The sequence below is a fragment of the Leguminivora glycinivorella genome, chromosome 8, assembly GCF_023078275.1.
Source record: "Leguminivora glycinivorella isolate SPB_JAAS2020 chromosome 8, LegGlyc_1.1, whole genome shotgun sequence".
Lineage (NCBI taxonomy): Eukaryota > Metazoa > Arthropoda > Insecta > Lepidoptera > Tortricidae > Leguminivora > Leguminivora glycinivorella.
In genome coordinates this window covers 17,352,364-17,368,925 of record NC_062978.1, presented here as the reverse complement: position 1 = coordinate 17,368,925, position 16,562 = coordinate 17,352,364, and the positions used below count along the sequence as shown (strand labels likewise).

General features: G+C 41.4%; 3 protein-coding genes across 15 annotated transcripts in view; 1 reads left to right on the top strand and 2 right to left on the bottom strand.

Annotated features, from left to right (window-relative positions):
* The window catches only part of LOC125228977 (liprin-beta-1), a 76,072-nt gene extending 64,928 nt beyond the window's left edge, over positions 1-11,144 (top strand). For 7 of the 9 annotated variants that reach the window (XM_048133727.1, XM_048133728.1, XM_048133730.1 and 4 more), the window contains exons 7-13: positions 538-754; positions 1,806-2,016; positions 3,139-3,315; positions 4,217-4,328; positions 4,631-4,727; positions 6,402-6,521; positions 8,868-11,144. In XM_048133727.1, the coding sequence (XP_047989684.1) occupies positions 538-754; positions 1,806-2,016; positions 3,139-3,315; positions 4,217-4,328; positions 4,631-4,727; positions 6,402-6,521; positions 8,868-8,942 (1,009 nt within the window). In that variant the 3' untranslated portion in view covers positions 8,943-11,144. Of the gene's footprint in view, positions 1-537; positions 755-1,805; positions 2,017-3,138; positions 3,316-4,216; positions 4,329-4,630; positions 4,728-6,401; positions 6,554-8,867 lie in introns of all 9 variants that reach the window. The other 2 variants (XM_048133724.1, XM_048133723.1) reach the window with 2 other exon arrangements.
* On the bottom strand, positions 11,106-15,734 carry LOC125228980 (testis-specific serine/threonine-protein kinase 3-like). 5 transcript variants are annotated; one of them, XM_048133735.1, is made up of 6 exons: positions 15,649-15,734; positions 15,329-15,377; positions 13,506-14,114; positions 13,226-13,385; positions 12,032-12,160; positions 11,106-11,242 (listed from the first exon to the last, which is right to left on the bottom strand). In XM_048133735.1, the coding sequence occupies exons 3-6, from the start codon at positions 14,070-14,072 to the stop codon at positions 11,160-11,162; spliced, it is 939 nt and encodes a 312-aa protein (XP_047989692.1). In that variant the 5' UTR covers positions 14,073-14,114; positions 15,329-15,377; positions 15,649-15,734; the 3' UTR covers positions 11,106-11,159. The 5 variants fall into 5 exon arrangements, with proteins under 5 accessions (XP_047989692.1, XP_047989690.1, XP_047989689.1 ...); XM_048133733.1 differs by lacking the exons at positions 15,329-15,377; positions 15,649-15,734 and adding an exon at positions 14,674-15,048 and having other exon boundaries at positions 13,506-14,089; XM_048133732.1 differs by lacking the exons at positions 15,329-15,377; positions 15,649-15,734 and adding an exon at positions 14,687-15,046.
* On the bottom strand, positions 15,651-16,545 carry LOC125229090 (testis-specific serine/threonine-protein kinase 1-like). Its single transcript, XM_048133868.1, has 2 exons — positions 15,981-16,545; positions 15,651-15,808 (listed from the first exon to the last, which is right to left on the bottom strand). The coding sequence occupies exons 1-2, from the start codon at positions 16,543-16,545 to the stop codon at positions 15,651-15,653; spliced, it is 723 nt and encodes a 240-aa protein (XP_047989825.1).
* Positions 16,546-16,562: the final 17 nt, after the last annotated feature.

The following is a 16,562-nucleotide window of genomic DNA, read 5'->3' as shown; positions in this document are numbered from 1 at the left end:
GTTGCCCAGATATTATATATAATGCGAGACCCGCGAGGTTTTGTCTCTGAACCATCGCTGAATATGCACCGAACCGAATATACTATAATAGTTATCTTTTATATATTAAGGCACCCAATTTGAATTGAGGACTTAACCTTTCGTATGCGTCTGTCAAAAAATTGTCATTAATATATTAGTCATAATAACTACATGTTAAAGTTGAAACAATATGGAGCAGATCTGCTCCTAAGCATACGAGAGGTTAAGTTTTCGTAAACGAGCATATTAGTTTTGCCACAAAAATATAATGAGGTGTCAACCTAGGTCGGGCCCGCGTATTGCATGCCGTGTGCCTGTGCCCTGTGCCCTAGCTCTGCCCTAGCTTTGCTAAGATGACGATCGCACCTCGACATATGCCTAAAGAAAAATTGTAGCGAGATGAAATTTTCGTCCCATAGATCAAAATGGTATACTTGATAAATATAATAATGGATGAATATATTTTTTAATATAATGGATGAACATATATTTTTTAATATCGCCCAACAATTTTAGGCAAACAACAGACGTGCGGCAATGGGACTGTGACACGACATGCGGTTGGTTGGAGTACCTCGGGCTCGAGACATACGTGCCGGCGGCGCGCGCGTGGCTCGGCACGCAGGAGCGCGGAGCCCTCGCGTCCGCCTCACACGCCGCTATCGAGAAGGAGCTGGCCTTAAAACACCCTATGCATAGGAAAAAGATCGTGCTCGCTCTTACGGATCTGTTGGTGAGTGACGTAAAAGTTGGGTCGGTTAGTAAAGTTTTTCTCAAACTGTAAAAAATCGTCCCCCGTGCGGGGACGGGTTAAGAATTTCACCACCCCCTGTCCTCCCGTGGGTGTCGTAGAAGTCGACTGTGGGATATGGATTAAATTGTGGCGTAGGCGAGAGGCTGGCAACCTGTCACTGCAATGTCACAATTTGGATTTTTTTCAACCCCTTTTTGCCAAGAGTGGCACTGAAACTTAGTAGTTCATGTGCTCTGCCTACCCCTTTATGGGATACAGGCGTGATTATATGTATTAAATAAATAAATCCATACTAATATTATAAATGGGAAAGTGTGTGTGTCTGTTTGTTTGTCCGTCTTTCACGGCAAAACGGAGCGAGGAATTGACGTGATTTTTTAAGTAGAGATAGTTGAAGGGATGGAGAGTGACATAGGCTACTTTTTGTCTCTTTCTACCCCCCCCCACTTCCCTAAAATGGGGGTGGAAGTTTGTATGGAGCATTCAGCAATTCTCCAATTTGACGCGAGCGAAGCCGCGGGCAAAAGCTAGTAAATATTATATAGGACATTCTGACACAGGTTCGCTGAGGCCCATGGTAAGCTCAAGAAGGCTTGTGTTGTGGGTACTCAGACAACGATATAATATATGATATATAAATCCTTATATACATAGAAAACATCCATGACTCAGGAACAAATATCTGTGCTCATCACATAAATAAATGCCCTTACCGGGATTCGAACCCGGGACCGCGGCGCAGCAGGCAGGGTCACTACCGACTGCGCCAGACCGGTCGTCAATCGGTCGGTGGTCGGTATGTATGTAAAAAATCGGTCTAAAATTGAGTTTTAATCATTGTAGAAATTTAACTCTTTTGGTTAGGTAATTTTCAGTAAATATGAGATTTTTAACCGCATTTTCCTCGCATAAAATTAGCTAAATGAATGAGCCGGCTAAAATTTTTCATAAAACTGATTGCGCTGGCAAAGTGGTCTCCGCTAAAATGTTCCACCTCGTGTTTGGTATGAGTGTTGTGTTACGGTTGCAGGGCGGGCACGGCGACCCGCTGCTGACGCTGGCGGGCGCGCTGGACGCGGCGTGGACGCTGCGCTGGCTGGAGGACGTGGGCGTGTGCGGCGCGCGCGCGGCCGCCGCCGACGCCGCGCTGGACGGCCGCGCGCTGCACCGCCTCACGCACACCGAGCTGCACCAGCACCTGCGCGTCTCGCACGCGCTGCACGCGCTCGCCGTGCGCCGCGGTACGTACACTACACTACACGCACTACTGATACTACTGACATGCGGTTCTGACAATAGCCTAGTTTCCTACTAGTCAAATCGGCTTCTTTTTAAGAACTGTCAAAACGATTGCTAATATGGAATTACTAAGAAATACTGAGGAGTGACGTCACGGTCAATTCATTTACTTTATATCTTTCTCTTTGACTTATTAAATAGAAATAATGTTTAAACAAAACTACTGTCCATATTTTTCTTCTATGTGGTGCTTTATTTCGTGCACTGCATAAAATATTTTTTCTCAAACATGCAATGAAATATTGTCTTTACGTTCCTTAAAATGGGCTGATAAGTATCGCTTTTTGGGCGCAACAACCCGAGAGGACTGTAAAGGGATTTCATATTATTTTTTAGGCCTAGGCCTGCAAAGTAACTTTTTTTTATAAAATTGTCCTTTAGAGCATTTTTGATTTATTTCATTGTATGTTTGAGAAAAGCACTATACATGCCTCGGCGTAAAAACGGATTCCCGGCCTCGTATCCCTATCCTTTAGGAGTGATTATTTCCGAAAATATTAATATTATCAAAAAACAATCTTAGTAAACCCTTATTCATTTTTAAATACCTACCCACCAATATATCACACGTTGCGGTTGGAATGAAAAAAAATATCAGCCCCCACTTTACATGTAGTACCCCCCTGATAAAACATTTTTTTCCATTTTTTATTTCGCACTTTGTTGGCGTGATTGATATACATATTGGTACCAAATTTCAGCTTTCTAGTGCTTACGGTTACTGAGATTATCCGCGGACGGACGGACGGACGGACGGACAGACAGACATGGCGAAACTATAAGGGTTCCTAGTTGACTACGGAACCCTAAAAAAATGAGACATTGATCTTCAATTCTTCTTCGTCAAGTTTCTTGTAAATCTATCCCTTTTACCCTTTGGAAAACGACGTCTAAGCTCGACGAAGTTCGAAACACAAATGCTTCCTACCTATTTCCCATTTTAAAGTTACTTGGTCACAGTCCTTGGTCCAATCAACCTCCTTCCCGGCGCTATGCCTATTTTATTTCAATGTTTATCGGTGTTAGACTGCGTATAATTGACTCAATTGATAACCATGTTACAGGTATCCAAGTGCTCCGGGACAACAAGTTCAACCCGGACACGATGATCCGGCGCGCGGCCGAGGGCGCCGCGGGCTCGAGCGAGCAGGAGGACATCGCGCGCTGGTCCTCGCACCGCGTCATGCAGTGGCTCAAGCAGATAGACTTGGCCGAGTACGCGCCTAACCTGCGCGGAGCTGGTCAGTACTCACTACTTAGCTACCATAAACCTCTCTCAACAGACCCTCTCTTATGACACTACCCTTTGCCTACTTCTTTGCCCGCGAAATACTCAGTGCAAACCGCTTCAGTTGAACCCAGACACGATGATCCGGCGCGCTATCTAACACTAGTACTAACACCTTAACCTTTTCCGGCAGAGCGTACGAGTGTCTCTGTCAAGCTTGAAGGAATCAGGCCAGAGAAGGCAACCAAATCATGTGCAGTGGCTGAATTAGATAGACTTGGCGGAGTTAGTTAATTATATTGGGAATTTCCCGCAAGTTGGCAACCATTGTGCCTTATTTACGTGGCCTGGCGAAGTATATACCCAAAAAAATGTGGTAGACCGTACGATCGTATGACTCCTCAGAGAGAACCACTTCACATGCAACATACCCCGCACGAATAGATCTAGCATGCTCGAAAGAATTGAGTTGGAAATCATAACATTCAGTAGCTTAAGGAGTACGGAGCTAAACTTGACGTGTAACGGTGGAACATTCTTCTCCTACGCTATAAAACAAGCTCGCCTTAGTATCTCTATTCCTACAGTTATATAAACTTGTAAGATCAATACGGATAAGTGTGTCATAAGGAGAATTATGTCTGGCCTTCTCATTTGGCCTATTTAAACGATAATCAGTGTTTATTGAAAGTTCAATACTTTTACCACTAATCGTAAGCAGCAAGCTGCAAAAGTATGAACTCGCAAATCCACCAGTGATACTGAGTAAAACAGCCAAATGTGAAGGCCAGACACACTTCCCCTTATGTTATGACACAGTTACCCGTACCTATTGACCTTACACAATAAAGTGATTAGTACTACTACTAGTCTTTAAAAATGTTCCGTATTAATTTTAGATATTTGTTTTTCAGGTGTTCACGGCGGCTTGATGCTGCTAGAACCAAGATTTACGGCAGAACTGCTAGCCGCTCTACTAAACATTCCCGCCAACAAGACTCTACTTCGGCGGCATCTCACGCAGAGGTAAACTCTTTCTTAACTAATCTGTCTAACCCCTCAAGTTACTGTAACGTCTGCCATAATACTTTTTGGCACCCTGGGCTCGAGTTGTTTTTCACGTTTTCGACGCTGTGTAAAACACAAACGTTGTCAACTTGTCACACGGAAGCCGCACCACCGAAGTGTCAAAACAGAATTTTAACCACATTTTAACATACCTACATATTATGCACGTCTACGTTGATTTGTGTTTGATTAATTCGTCTACGCTTCGGATATATAATTCTTCGTCTAGCGTCGTTCTGATTATATTTCTTCTATTACAGGTTCAATGACTTGCTTGGCCGGGATGTTATTCAGCAAAAGCGGAATGCTGAGCAAACTCTTGGTTACCAGCCTCTGACGGCTACTACTAAATATAAGGTACGGACACTGTTCTTATCTCTTGCTTACACTAAGTACCTACATGCATATTAAATCGCTTAAAATTTTCCGTCGAACAAGTCCGTTGTATCACTGTCAGTACAACGTTACACGAAGTTTTTTTTTATTTATTTATTGTTTTTTTTTTCACTGTGAGGAATTGAGCTGAAGCGAGATAATGTTTCACGTAGCGGTCTCATTGAGCTATATGGTAAAAATTTCACTGCCTTTATTGAAGTCTTGTAGGCTCAGTTAGGAGGGCGCTGGATCTAGTTCAAGTCCCACGCAAGGCAGTAATTTTCCACTTTTGAATTTATTCTAAGTCATATAAATGTCTTATGCTCTTAGATAGTTAAACAAGTTTAAGTGATCGTATATAATTTATAGGAACCAGGCGCAATTGAAGACATGGTGTACTTGTACAAACATATACAAATTAACTTCGAGAGTTGAACCTCTATATTGTAGAAATAAAATAAAGTTCCAAGTTCAAAGAGACTGCCCTGGGCCTTACTTGGTACATTTTTGTTGTGCCTCAATTGTGTTTAGATAAAATAACCCTTTAAAACAAAACTTCTTTCTAAGTGAAAAGTTTTCCCACTGAAAGTGCCACCTACCCGCTTTCGGTTACCTCACAGTTACCGCCTGTCAAAAACGCGACCAGTCGAACTGTCATATCTCACTCATATAAGCATGGTACGCGTTCACCTACACGAGCTTAGGGCCGGTTGCATCAAACCGTCTGTCACCGTTAAAGCGTTCGTTAAATTTTATTGTATGGGAAGTTCCATAGACGTCTGCTGCGTGACGATGATGTGTCTGTCAAATGTGGTTGATGCAATTGGCCCTTAGGCCGTTTTCACATTATCCGATCCGATATCGGATGTAGGAAGGATGTAAAATGTAAGATTTATGCGCTTCCAGGTTTTTATTTATGTATTTGATAGATCATTATTACTAAAAAACGATATAAAACGCAAAAATTGCGGATTTAATGCAGATGGCACTTTCCTACAACAGTTTTTGTCCAAGGCACCATCGAACTGCCGATATCGGCAGGACGCTTCCGACATTTTTGGCATGCCGGGCCCCCCGCCAGCTGTCGGCCGATAATATTTGTATGTGTGCGTATATAATGTAGGTATACGTTTGTTACTTTGTAGTAGTGTGAATGACAAAAATGGCGTCTATTAAACAGCTGTTAATGATGAATTTCTGTTGAAAAAAAAGATTGTAATATTTGTAATTCATCGGTCCGAATTGCGGATACTATTTTTTTCATGTTTTAGTAGATATAGTTAAATGTAAAATTATTTATTTTACCTGCACACACTTGAGTATTTTTATGCTCGTTATTTTAATTTTACAATAAAATATTTGAAATATAGTGCTTATAATTATTAAATATAAAACTTTTTAAAAATATTATTTGATACAAAATCATACTTGATTGATTTGGAACAATGCGTTTTATCGGACCGACATCCGACACTATCGGAAGCGTTTATCGGGTGTAGGATGTCGGTCCGACACCCGATATCGGATCGGATAATGTGAAAACGGCCTTAGACTGTGTGCGTAGGAACGCGCCTCTTTCATATACTATGTGATTGCCATTGTCCGTGGTGCTAATGCTGAATAACTAAGAATGACTTCAAAATGGAACGTTTCCAGGTACCAAAGAAGAGCCAGTTCTCCCTGAAGCGCAAGAAGAGCAAAGACGAGCTCGAGCTCGGGGACCTCGTGTGCCCGCTGCACGACGACTGCTCAGGTGACGCTAACCACACGTCGCCCGTGAGTTACTAACCGCACTAATACACTAATGGGTAAGCGGGGGCTTTCCAACACTTCACCTCTACAACCTGTTACACCAGACACTGCTAATCGCAGATTCCCCGTAGATATAAGTCATACTAAACTACTTTTACTACTGAAATTGGAGAAAAAAATAGCTCTCCCATACCACAGTATATAAAGAGTACTATCGTACAGTATGGCCACTCCCGCTCCCCGCTGAAGTGCCCCCCACCGGCTCTCGGTTACCGCCTGTCAAAAACGCGAACAGTCTACCTGTCATTTATAAATGCATGGTACGCGTTCATCTACACGAGCTTAGAATGTGTGCTAGGATCGCGCCTCTTATATATTTGATCGCCAGTGTCCGAGATGTGCCTATACTAAATGTCAAGATCACGCAAGCAAAGTGTGTGAAACAACTAAATGTTTTTTGGTTCCATAGTAAAAGTGGTTCGGTATAAATTATACCTATGAGGTCAGCTTTTTTAATGCTGGTGTAACATGTATATTGAGGCCAGTACCTAGACGTCAATCGCTTACGCGTACCTGTTCCTATCACTCTTCTGTAGTGGAGGTACAGAGCCAGACTGCGTTAGGCTGCTGCTAGGGCGGCAGACGGCAGACACTTATGAGTGTCAAACTTTGGCTGGTTTTAGTGTCACGCGGACCGACCGCGCGGAGCGATCCGCACTGGACTAATATGTGTTAACTTCAGGGAGCGTTTTGGAGTGGTGCGGACGACAACATCAACTTCATACAAATTGGTCGCGCGGATCGCTCCGCGCGGACGGTCCGCGTGACACTAAAACCAGCCATAGTCCTGAAAGTTGGCTAAGCACTCTGATCTTTGAATTTTTGGAAACTTTCCGCAGTTTGCACTTCTGTAGTTAGTTATGATAAGAGTGCTAAATGTAGGAAATTCTCAACGAGTGGCCATATTTTAAAACACCATCGAAGAGAGTTGCGAATTACCCATTCATACGTGGATCGTTCAATGTTTTACACTGCATATGGCAACTGTAGACATACATGTAAAGTACAATCAAAAAGTGGCAACAACTGTGGTTAATATACTTACGTAAAATTGTGTACCTAATGCATAGTTACACGATACAAGTGCGGAACAACGTCGTACAGCGTTTTACCACAGAATATATAATAGTACAAGTACAGAAGGCTCACTCCTTTGATGTTCACAAAACGCCGACATTCTAAATTCTTACCTACATTAACAAACGGACCGCACGCGAGCAGCCGACATTGAATTCTATTGCGTCGCGCGAAGCTCGTTGCACTGAATGGGCCGCGAACTCGCGGCCGCCAGGATGTACTTGTAGCGCGGCGATATAATCGCGGAGTGAGCCGCCCCTGGTTTTACAGTACTGGCATCCTTCAGTATTTACATCCTTCATTACAACTTTCGTCATATTCACGGAAAGTCCTTCACTTCCAAGTTTTCCGTTTAAAACGAATCCTCAGCCAGCAAGTAGCTATGAAAAGATAGGTATTTTTTTCTTACATTTTTGTTTAAGCTATTACACACTTATACAGTCTGGCAAAAAAGGGTAGAGATGGAATTAATTATTTTTCTCAAACATGGTATGAAATATTGATGTTATCATCAATATTTCATACCATGTTTGAGAAATAGTACATTACTACAGAGGCCGGGACAAAGGGGGTTGCCCGCCTCAGACCTATCCGGCCTCGCTTCGCTCGGCCGTCTATATGTCTTCGGCCGGCAACCCCTTTGTCCCGGCCTCTGTAGTAATGTACTATTATCATAGCAACACTGTGCTGTCTGTTCTCTTACAAAAGTTGCCACATGCAAAACGGTTTACAACGTTTAATAGACGGTGGCGCTCCTATTAATTTCTACTCTATATTGCCAGGCTGGAATGGTATACTTTATTGTGTATCATGTTTGCAGTGATATTTATCGGTTATCGGGTATCTGAATAGTGGTGTGCATATTTCGGTTCGGGTTTTAATAACAATAACACTGCATTTAATCGAGGGTGATGGTTTTTTACTACAACGCTTTTATTTTCTTTTACTTCGGGTCGGGGGCTGACATCGCCGTCGGTCGATCAATAATAGTACATTACGATACAAGTGCGTAAAAAAGGAAGTTCGAAACGAGTGGCGATAAATTAAAACACGACCGAAGGGAGTGTTTTAAATCGACACGAGTTACGACTTTCCTTTTCGCACGTGTATCGTACGACGTTTTTCAGTACAGATGAGCTTCCGAAGTTTCGACCTGGCATATAATGAACCACTTCTCGCACTAGTGCGTAAAAAAAACACCATCTGTACTGAAAAAGAGATTTGTGTTTACAGACGATGAGAGTAAAATCAGCGGAGGGCGTCGCGTCGGCTGTCTCTCCCCCGCGTGACCCCGCGCGCGCGCACTAGCGCCCTCGCACACAGCGCGCGCGCCTGCACGTGCACGTGCGCCTGCACGGGCTGCACGTGCACGTGCGCCTGCACGGGCTGCACGTGCACGTGCGCCTGCACGGGCTGCACGTGCGCCTGCACGGGCTGCACGAGCACGTGCGCCTGCACAGCCGAGCACGCGCGCAGACGTCGGCCCGCCCTGCGCTCCGGCAGCTAATCTACCGTGGACTACTAACGCATGCGTTCTAATTTATCGTGTTCTAATCATTTTAAGGTTCATTTTAAACGGGGGCATTCGAAACGACTAATTGCGATCGGCTACCTGTGGTGCTAAAACTAATATTATAAGACCCGGCCCCCGGTGTGCGAAGGGTGATAGATTGTTAAGTGATTAATTTTATTAAATTATTTAATCGAGTCGCGCTGCCAAAAATCATGTCTCGAATTATATTGGTCCGTTGTAGATGTTTAGAGGTCTAAAAACGGTTTATTGAGAGAGATATATTTAACTTATATAGTTTATAAAATGATGTTGTTGTCGACGACGCGAATGCGACGGAGACCTTCGAGCCCCGCGGGTGGCCGCTCCTCGGACTGATCTGAAGGCCGCTAATAAACCTTAAATACGCTTCACTCATCACATCAAATGAAAAAGCAATAGACATTCCATTTTATATTAAAATAATGTGCTTGAATAACTTATATTGAACGAGCTTTTGACAAGCCTACGTCTTTAGACCGATATTGAACCGATATAGTATCTGTTATTTGAAATATGACCTTACACGTCTGTTAACTTGACCCACTAGGTCCATTAGATTTGTTACAGTTTTTGATACAGGTAGTGCGTTTTACTGTATATTGTTAAGTACGAGTAGCTTTGTAGAAAACGACTGAAACGCGACAATATATCTCTGGTCTTATTTCTATTGCTACAAAGACTTTTCCATCTAGTTATAAGGGTCACATTCAGTATAATTATAACTGTTTACTTCTATGGTATATATTGAGATTTTATATTACATTATAAATATTATATCCAAGAAGGACCATTACCCAAATTCTATTCTTATATGTATTACCACTTTATCATAATGTAATATCGTATAACCCGCGTCCCGTTGGTATATATTTTTTAAGAGATACCTTTTTTTATTGTCCGTATTGATTTCGACAGGAACTGTAGAACATGTTTGAAGAGAGAGTAAGATAAAATTAATTTAAATTTTGTTCGCTAGACACAATAATGGAAATAATAATATGAGTAGGCAAGGAGTGCTCACTCCATACGTCGATAACGCATTTAAAATGAGTTTACCATATTATTTTGTACTGTACCATACTTCTGCAGGAAGTAAGGAATGTATTAACTGATTGAGCACTCTCTAGTTTACAACTTTACATATTTCTCTACTAAGGCACAAAATAAAAATGTATTATAATAAAATGACAAGTTGTATTTTGAAGTCTGACAATATGACGAGTAAATACACTTTTGTCCCGATGTGAAATAAATTTGTTATACAAAAATATTCTTATCTAACTACCTAATTCGTATTGATGTAAGGTTTATAACAGTGCGCTAAAAAACGAAACATACCTATAAGTTTTTTTTTATTAGCGCCAGTCTCTCGCACAAACATAAATTTTCAATTTTATTTTTTTAATTAATATACCTACCTCATTATACACTGTTTAAACAACTCTGCGCCGTGGACGCACAAAATAATGTGCCTAAAATTGGACGATATTATCTCGGTGTATTGATAAAACACATAAATTGAGTGACGAAAGTAATGATTATTTGTAGCTTTTTTTATAGTCAATAGTTTCTCATTATCATATCAGACCCACGAAACCTAAAGATAAAAACGATGTTTCTGTATTACAAGCAACAGTATTACACATAGAAAACTGCTGTAAATCGAATTTTATATCGAATGTTTTGATATCAGTTTTATTATCGTTATAAATGTAGAGTGATCCAAGATCCCGTTCCTACCACGTTGTGCCAAATCTTACAAATGTTTACATACTTTACATAGGCCCTTACAACCCTGTCTTCCATGACTTTGTAATACAAGTGTAGGTTATTGGAAGGTGAGTTGTATCACCGGATAGCGAGAAAACATTTATACATTATGTATCAAATAATTTTTAATATAACTTAAAGTCATAGAATATAAAATGTATGATTTAATAAACATAAATGAATGACGATTTCGTTTTTTATTCTTAATGCTTTTCATTGTCATCAAACATATGTTTCGATCTTATGATAGTTGCTGCGTCGCTCGTTTTCCATACTCTGAATCCCTCTGAAAAAGAAATACATTATTAGAATTTCATGGCTGTCACGAGAGCAGACTATCAGCGAATGGCATTAAATAAATATAATTACACGAAAAATTTATAATGTTTTTTTTTTAATGTTCTTATTTACTGTTTTTTTTTATTATTTAATTTCATGACGCATTGGATTTATCTGTAATGTCATTGAAATATGTTTTCAAATAAATAAATAAATCGTTGGCAATACGCTTTTTGCTAAATGTTTTTCTGCAAATTATTAAATGAATTTCTGCTAATTATTCTGCAAGTACCTATTTTTCTACGCATTGGAAGTAAACTTTGTCAAAAACGCCCAAGTCAATCAGTGCTAAACCGTTATACGTTAAATTTAAGTACTTCCTTGCATTTCTACATGCAATTAATTTTCCCACCTGCCGCAAAAATAAATACGCAAACAGATATAACAAACCACCACCAAAAATACAAAACTCAACACGTGTTTCGCCTCTCTACGAGGCATCCTCAGGAGATGTTGAGTGAACTCTGTGGCTATTTCTTGATAATTTGATTTATTGATAATTTTATTATATATTTATTGATAACCACATTATTACTCAGCGTCAATATTATCGTTGAACTGGCAATGAACAGCGAAGTGTCACTGTCGGGCGACAATTGTCCCTGTGGTGAAACAACCCAACGGTCGGACAGCTCTAAATGACAATTTGATGTTAGTCTTTCCCGCGGAAGACAGTTTTTTTCTCATTGAGTGCAGAAGCCTGCCTTAAAATGGTTTCATTTTAACATACACCTACCTTTTGTCCGACTCTTGCTTTTGATTTCAGCGATGCGCTCCATATCGGTCTCCGCTTCGGAATCCCTCATCTGTTTTTCGACAAGTGATACAGCTTGTTTCAGTAACGACTCTTCCAAAAAAGTCAACTCTGTAAAATTGGAAATTATCCGTTAGACACAAGCCTGGAGCTGTAGGTGATTTCGTGGGGAAGTTTTACGTTTTTTCCATAGTAAACTTGCGGAAAAAGTTTTCTTTTTTTTTTACTTTGGTGGTACCATTGGCAACATTGCTGTACATTTGTAATCCTTATTACAAGGTCATATAGTCTACCGATGGTTAATAAGTGTTGCTGTTAGTACCTACTGGAACTAAGAACGGAATACTTTAGTACCTACTTAGTTTTCAATTGCATACAAATTATATAGGAAAAGATCTGTACTAGCTTTGTGGCTTATTTATTAGCTGGAAAAAAAAATTTCCCCTCACTTGCTCGGAAACATGTGTTTTGCCCTTTAATACCAGTGGGTAAAAACGCATTTTATCCACTAGTGGGTAAAGTAATTTAACCTTGAATAAAGTCAAATTAACTGCTTTAAAATTTATAAAAGTAGGTGAATCTAGTAATAAAGATGATTTACCACCTGTGAAACTACAGGAAGCAGTGATAAACGCATTTTTTGCGTTATAGTTTCCTCGCTATAGTGAGGGGTAAAGTTTTATGTTACACTCGGGTGCTAATGTATTTTACTTCTCGTGTGTTAAAAAACTCGCAAGTTCAGGATTCTATTCTCGAACCACTCGCTTCCCTCGTGGTTCAACTATAGAATCCACTTGCTCGTTTTTCAATTCCACACTCGGCGTTAAAATACAACTTTGCCCCCTTGTATAACAAATAACTATTATGGAAGAGTCGACATTGTTCGATAGTTTTTACCAGTCTAATATTGGATGGTATTAATCGATTAGTGTGGCAATTCTTGATAGAAACGGGATTGAATGACATAAAAAAGTTTGTCAAAAATGACCTTTTCCTCGCACGCTGCTGGTATATTTTCTCTTAAATCTGGAAACGCAAATTTTCCTTAATTTGGCATCGAGTGAAGTTATTCTAAGATCGATTTGGCGTAGTAAATAGGGAGCTGGATCAGACAGAAACTACAACTTTTGCCTACACTGACTGCCACTATCAATTGGATGAATGTGCGATACTGACTGACAAGGCGAGCATCCATGCCGATCCAGGCTCCGTTGAAGACGCCGCCGGCGGTCGGCCGCGCCTTCGCCTCGGGCTCCATCAGCACCGTGACTTGCCGCTTGCACTCCTCCGATAGTTGGTTCACCACATTCGAACGGAACCGCCACTTTTTCGTCACCTACGGAAACCAATTATTCGTTGTTTCTTCATATCACGAAAATTATAACTAAGATTTTATTTACTGTGAAATAAATCAAATACTTAGTTGACTACGACTTGAAGTTATGTAGGTAGGTACCTGCAGCTCATACAACTTTCTCGCAGAAGTCTCATTAAATGGAAGTGCTTGGTTTAGCATAGTGTAAAGAATGATCCCCATGGACCACATATCAGCCAGCTTGGGTAGATACGGGACGCCTTTCAGCACTTCCGGCGCGGCGTACGAGAGCGATCCGCAGAACGTCTCCGACAAGACATCCCGATCCCTGCAGCGAACTCCGCGCGCGAATCCAAAGTCTGTTATCTTCACATTGTAATTTGATGTGATCAATATGTTTTCGCACTTGAGATCTCTGTGCGCGATGTTCAAAGTGTGTATGTAGTGGAGACCGGAGCTAATCTGTCGCATCCAAAGCCTGCTCTGGTTCTCGGGCACGGCGCCGTTGCTCGTCACGTAGTTGAGTAGGTCCCCGTTCTCGGCGTATCGCTGGAACACGTAGTATCTGGCGCGGCGCTGGAAGATGTCGGTGACGTGCACGATGTGCGGGTGGTTGAGGCGGATGAGGATGTCCAGCTCGCGCGGCAGGAACTTGGTGAGGTACTCGCGGGGCGCCCCCGACGTGTCGATCACTTTACACGCCAGCATCGTGTTGTGGGTCTCGTCTATCACATGAATTGCTTTGTAAACCTACCAACATTACATTATTTTATTATGTTATTTCTCTAAACGTTAAACTAAGTACCACCTAAGTAGGTGCAACGCTTCAGTTCACTTTAATTGGTGCCCACCTACAGTACCTACACCTACCTGCAGAGACACTTTATTAATCAGTTATATTGTGTTGGGAAGTGATTAACTCCTAAATTAATTACCACGAAAGATTTGCGTAGGTAATTACTTTTTATACGTAACCGATAGCTTGGAATTCGATTGGAATCGGATTGTGGGAATTGGCTTCGCTCGGACACAATCGCTTTGGCTCCGTAACATACCTATCGCTCTTCCGTATTGGCGCGCCAGAGCCAGTTGATTTTGATCGCTACGTAGCGTCAACGATTGTCACTTACCGACAAGAGTCACACTAAAACCAGCCTTATCTATGTAACTAATACTGAAAGACAGCTATTCTTTAGAATCGGGACGTTAAGTATTATTGTTGTTAGATTGATATAAATCCTTGAAATTTGTATTGAATGGACAAAAGGCAGCTGGAGTGCTAAACCGCTAAATTTGCCGCCACCCGTACCTGAAGCACGTACTTTAGCATAAGACCCTTCTCCGATAATCTTGCCCATTATGAATCCTTTCTCTTGTAGCATAGCCAGGTCCGAAGGCGAAGTCAGATCGCACTTTTCGCCTGGAGTCCCCATTTAAATTACTAGCTCCGCACATTACTTCAAGTTTTCTTTTTCCTAAGATGCATTTTGGTATGGTTCGCTAGCTAGATATAACTAGCTAGCTACATTTCATTTATACTTTGTATTTAACATGTTTAACAAAAAAGTAAATAAATTCACAAACACACTTGACAATTTGTTACGACAATAAGCGTCAGTCAACTTGACATAAATACAAATAGGTAAGTACAAATTGTACCTATTTCAATTTTGAGGTCGGTAAGGTTGTTTGAGCCACGGTACGGGCACAGTATAATAAAGAGTACTATCGTACAGTATGGCCACTCCCGCTCCCCGCTGAAAGTGCCGCCCAACCCCTCTCGGTTACCTGACAGTTACCGCCTGTCAAAAACGCGAACAATCGACCTGTCATATCTCACTCATAAGCATGTTACGCGTTCACCTACACGAACTTAGAATGTGTGCTAGGAACGCGCCTCTTTTATATATTTCATCGCCAGTGTCCGAGATGTGGTACGGGCAAGCATTATTTTATTTACCTACCTCTGTAATGGCGCTGTCCAGCTCCAGCTGTACACCCGCGGGGACAGACCTAGGCAAAGAAATTTTCATTTTTACAGAAAACGAAATGAAAGGCTAAATAAATATAAATTTTTATACATCGTCACTACTTTTAAAAAAACTTGTATCTTCGTCTGTCAATGAAAAGAAAATTGTAGTAAGTATATGTATGGAATGCATATACACTTACTGCGTTTTAACTTTGAGGAACAGCGTGAGATACGAGATTTTTTAAAAGTAGTGACGACATATAAACGAATGACAAGTATAGGACAAGTAGAGGTCGTAAGATCCCCACTTACCTTTATTGCGTGGTCGGGTCCTTAAGATCATAGTTGACCTTCATGATCGAGTTGTCCACTTGATTAGGACTCTTGTTGGTGTGCGCCGTGGTCCTCTTCAATAAGTCATTCTTTTCCTCTTGAGCTTTCTTGTATGCTAGAGTTTCTTGCGCTGTCCATTCTGTACGTACGACGATACATGAGTAGTTATTAAAACAAAACTGGAAAAATCTTATGATTGTGAGCAATACTAAAATCTAAATAAGATGGTTGGAATAAAAAAGATGGTTGCACTCTCTATGAACGGCTCACAAAAATTATTAAATATCGATATACAATAAAATAACGCTCACCTAGCAGCCTTGAATCCATCGCAATCCATTCACCATTGATGACATCTTCGATTTTGACCCTCTGTTGGTAATTCGGTTCTAACATTCGCGCGACCAGTCTCTTGCAGTTATCCGACAGCACATTCAGGCACCGCGCACGAAATTTCCAATTGTTATTGATCTGGGCCTGATATAACTGTTTCATGTTTTTGTCTTCAAACGGCATCGCCCTATTCAACATTACGTAAAGAACAACTCCTAATGACCAAATGTCGGCAGGTTTCGGGTAATAAGGCGTTCCTTGGAGTATTTCTGGAGCCGTGTATGAAAGTGAGCCGCAGAAGGTCTCGCTTTGAATATCTCTTAGCTTTCTGTCGATGCACAAACGGGAGAAGCCGAAGTCGGTCAGCTTGGCGTTCTGGTTGACGGTGAGCATGACGTTCTCGCACTTGATGTCCCTGTGCGCCACGCCAAGCTCGTGCATGTACTGCACGGCCAGCGCCAGTTGCCTCGTCCATATGCGCGCCTGGTCCTCTAGAATAGCACCCTTCTTTAGCACGAATTCTAACAAATCCCCGTGCTCCATGTAACGCATAAAAATAA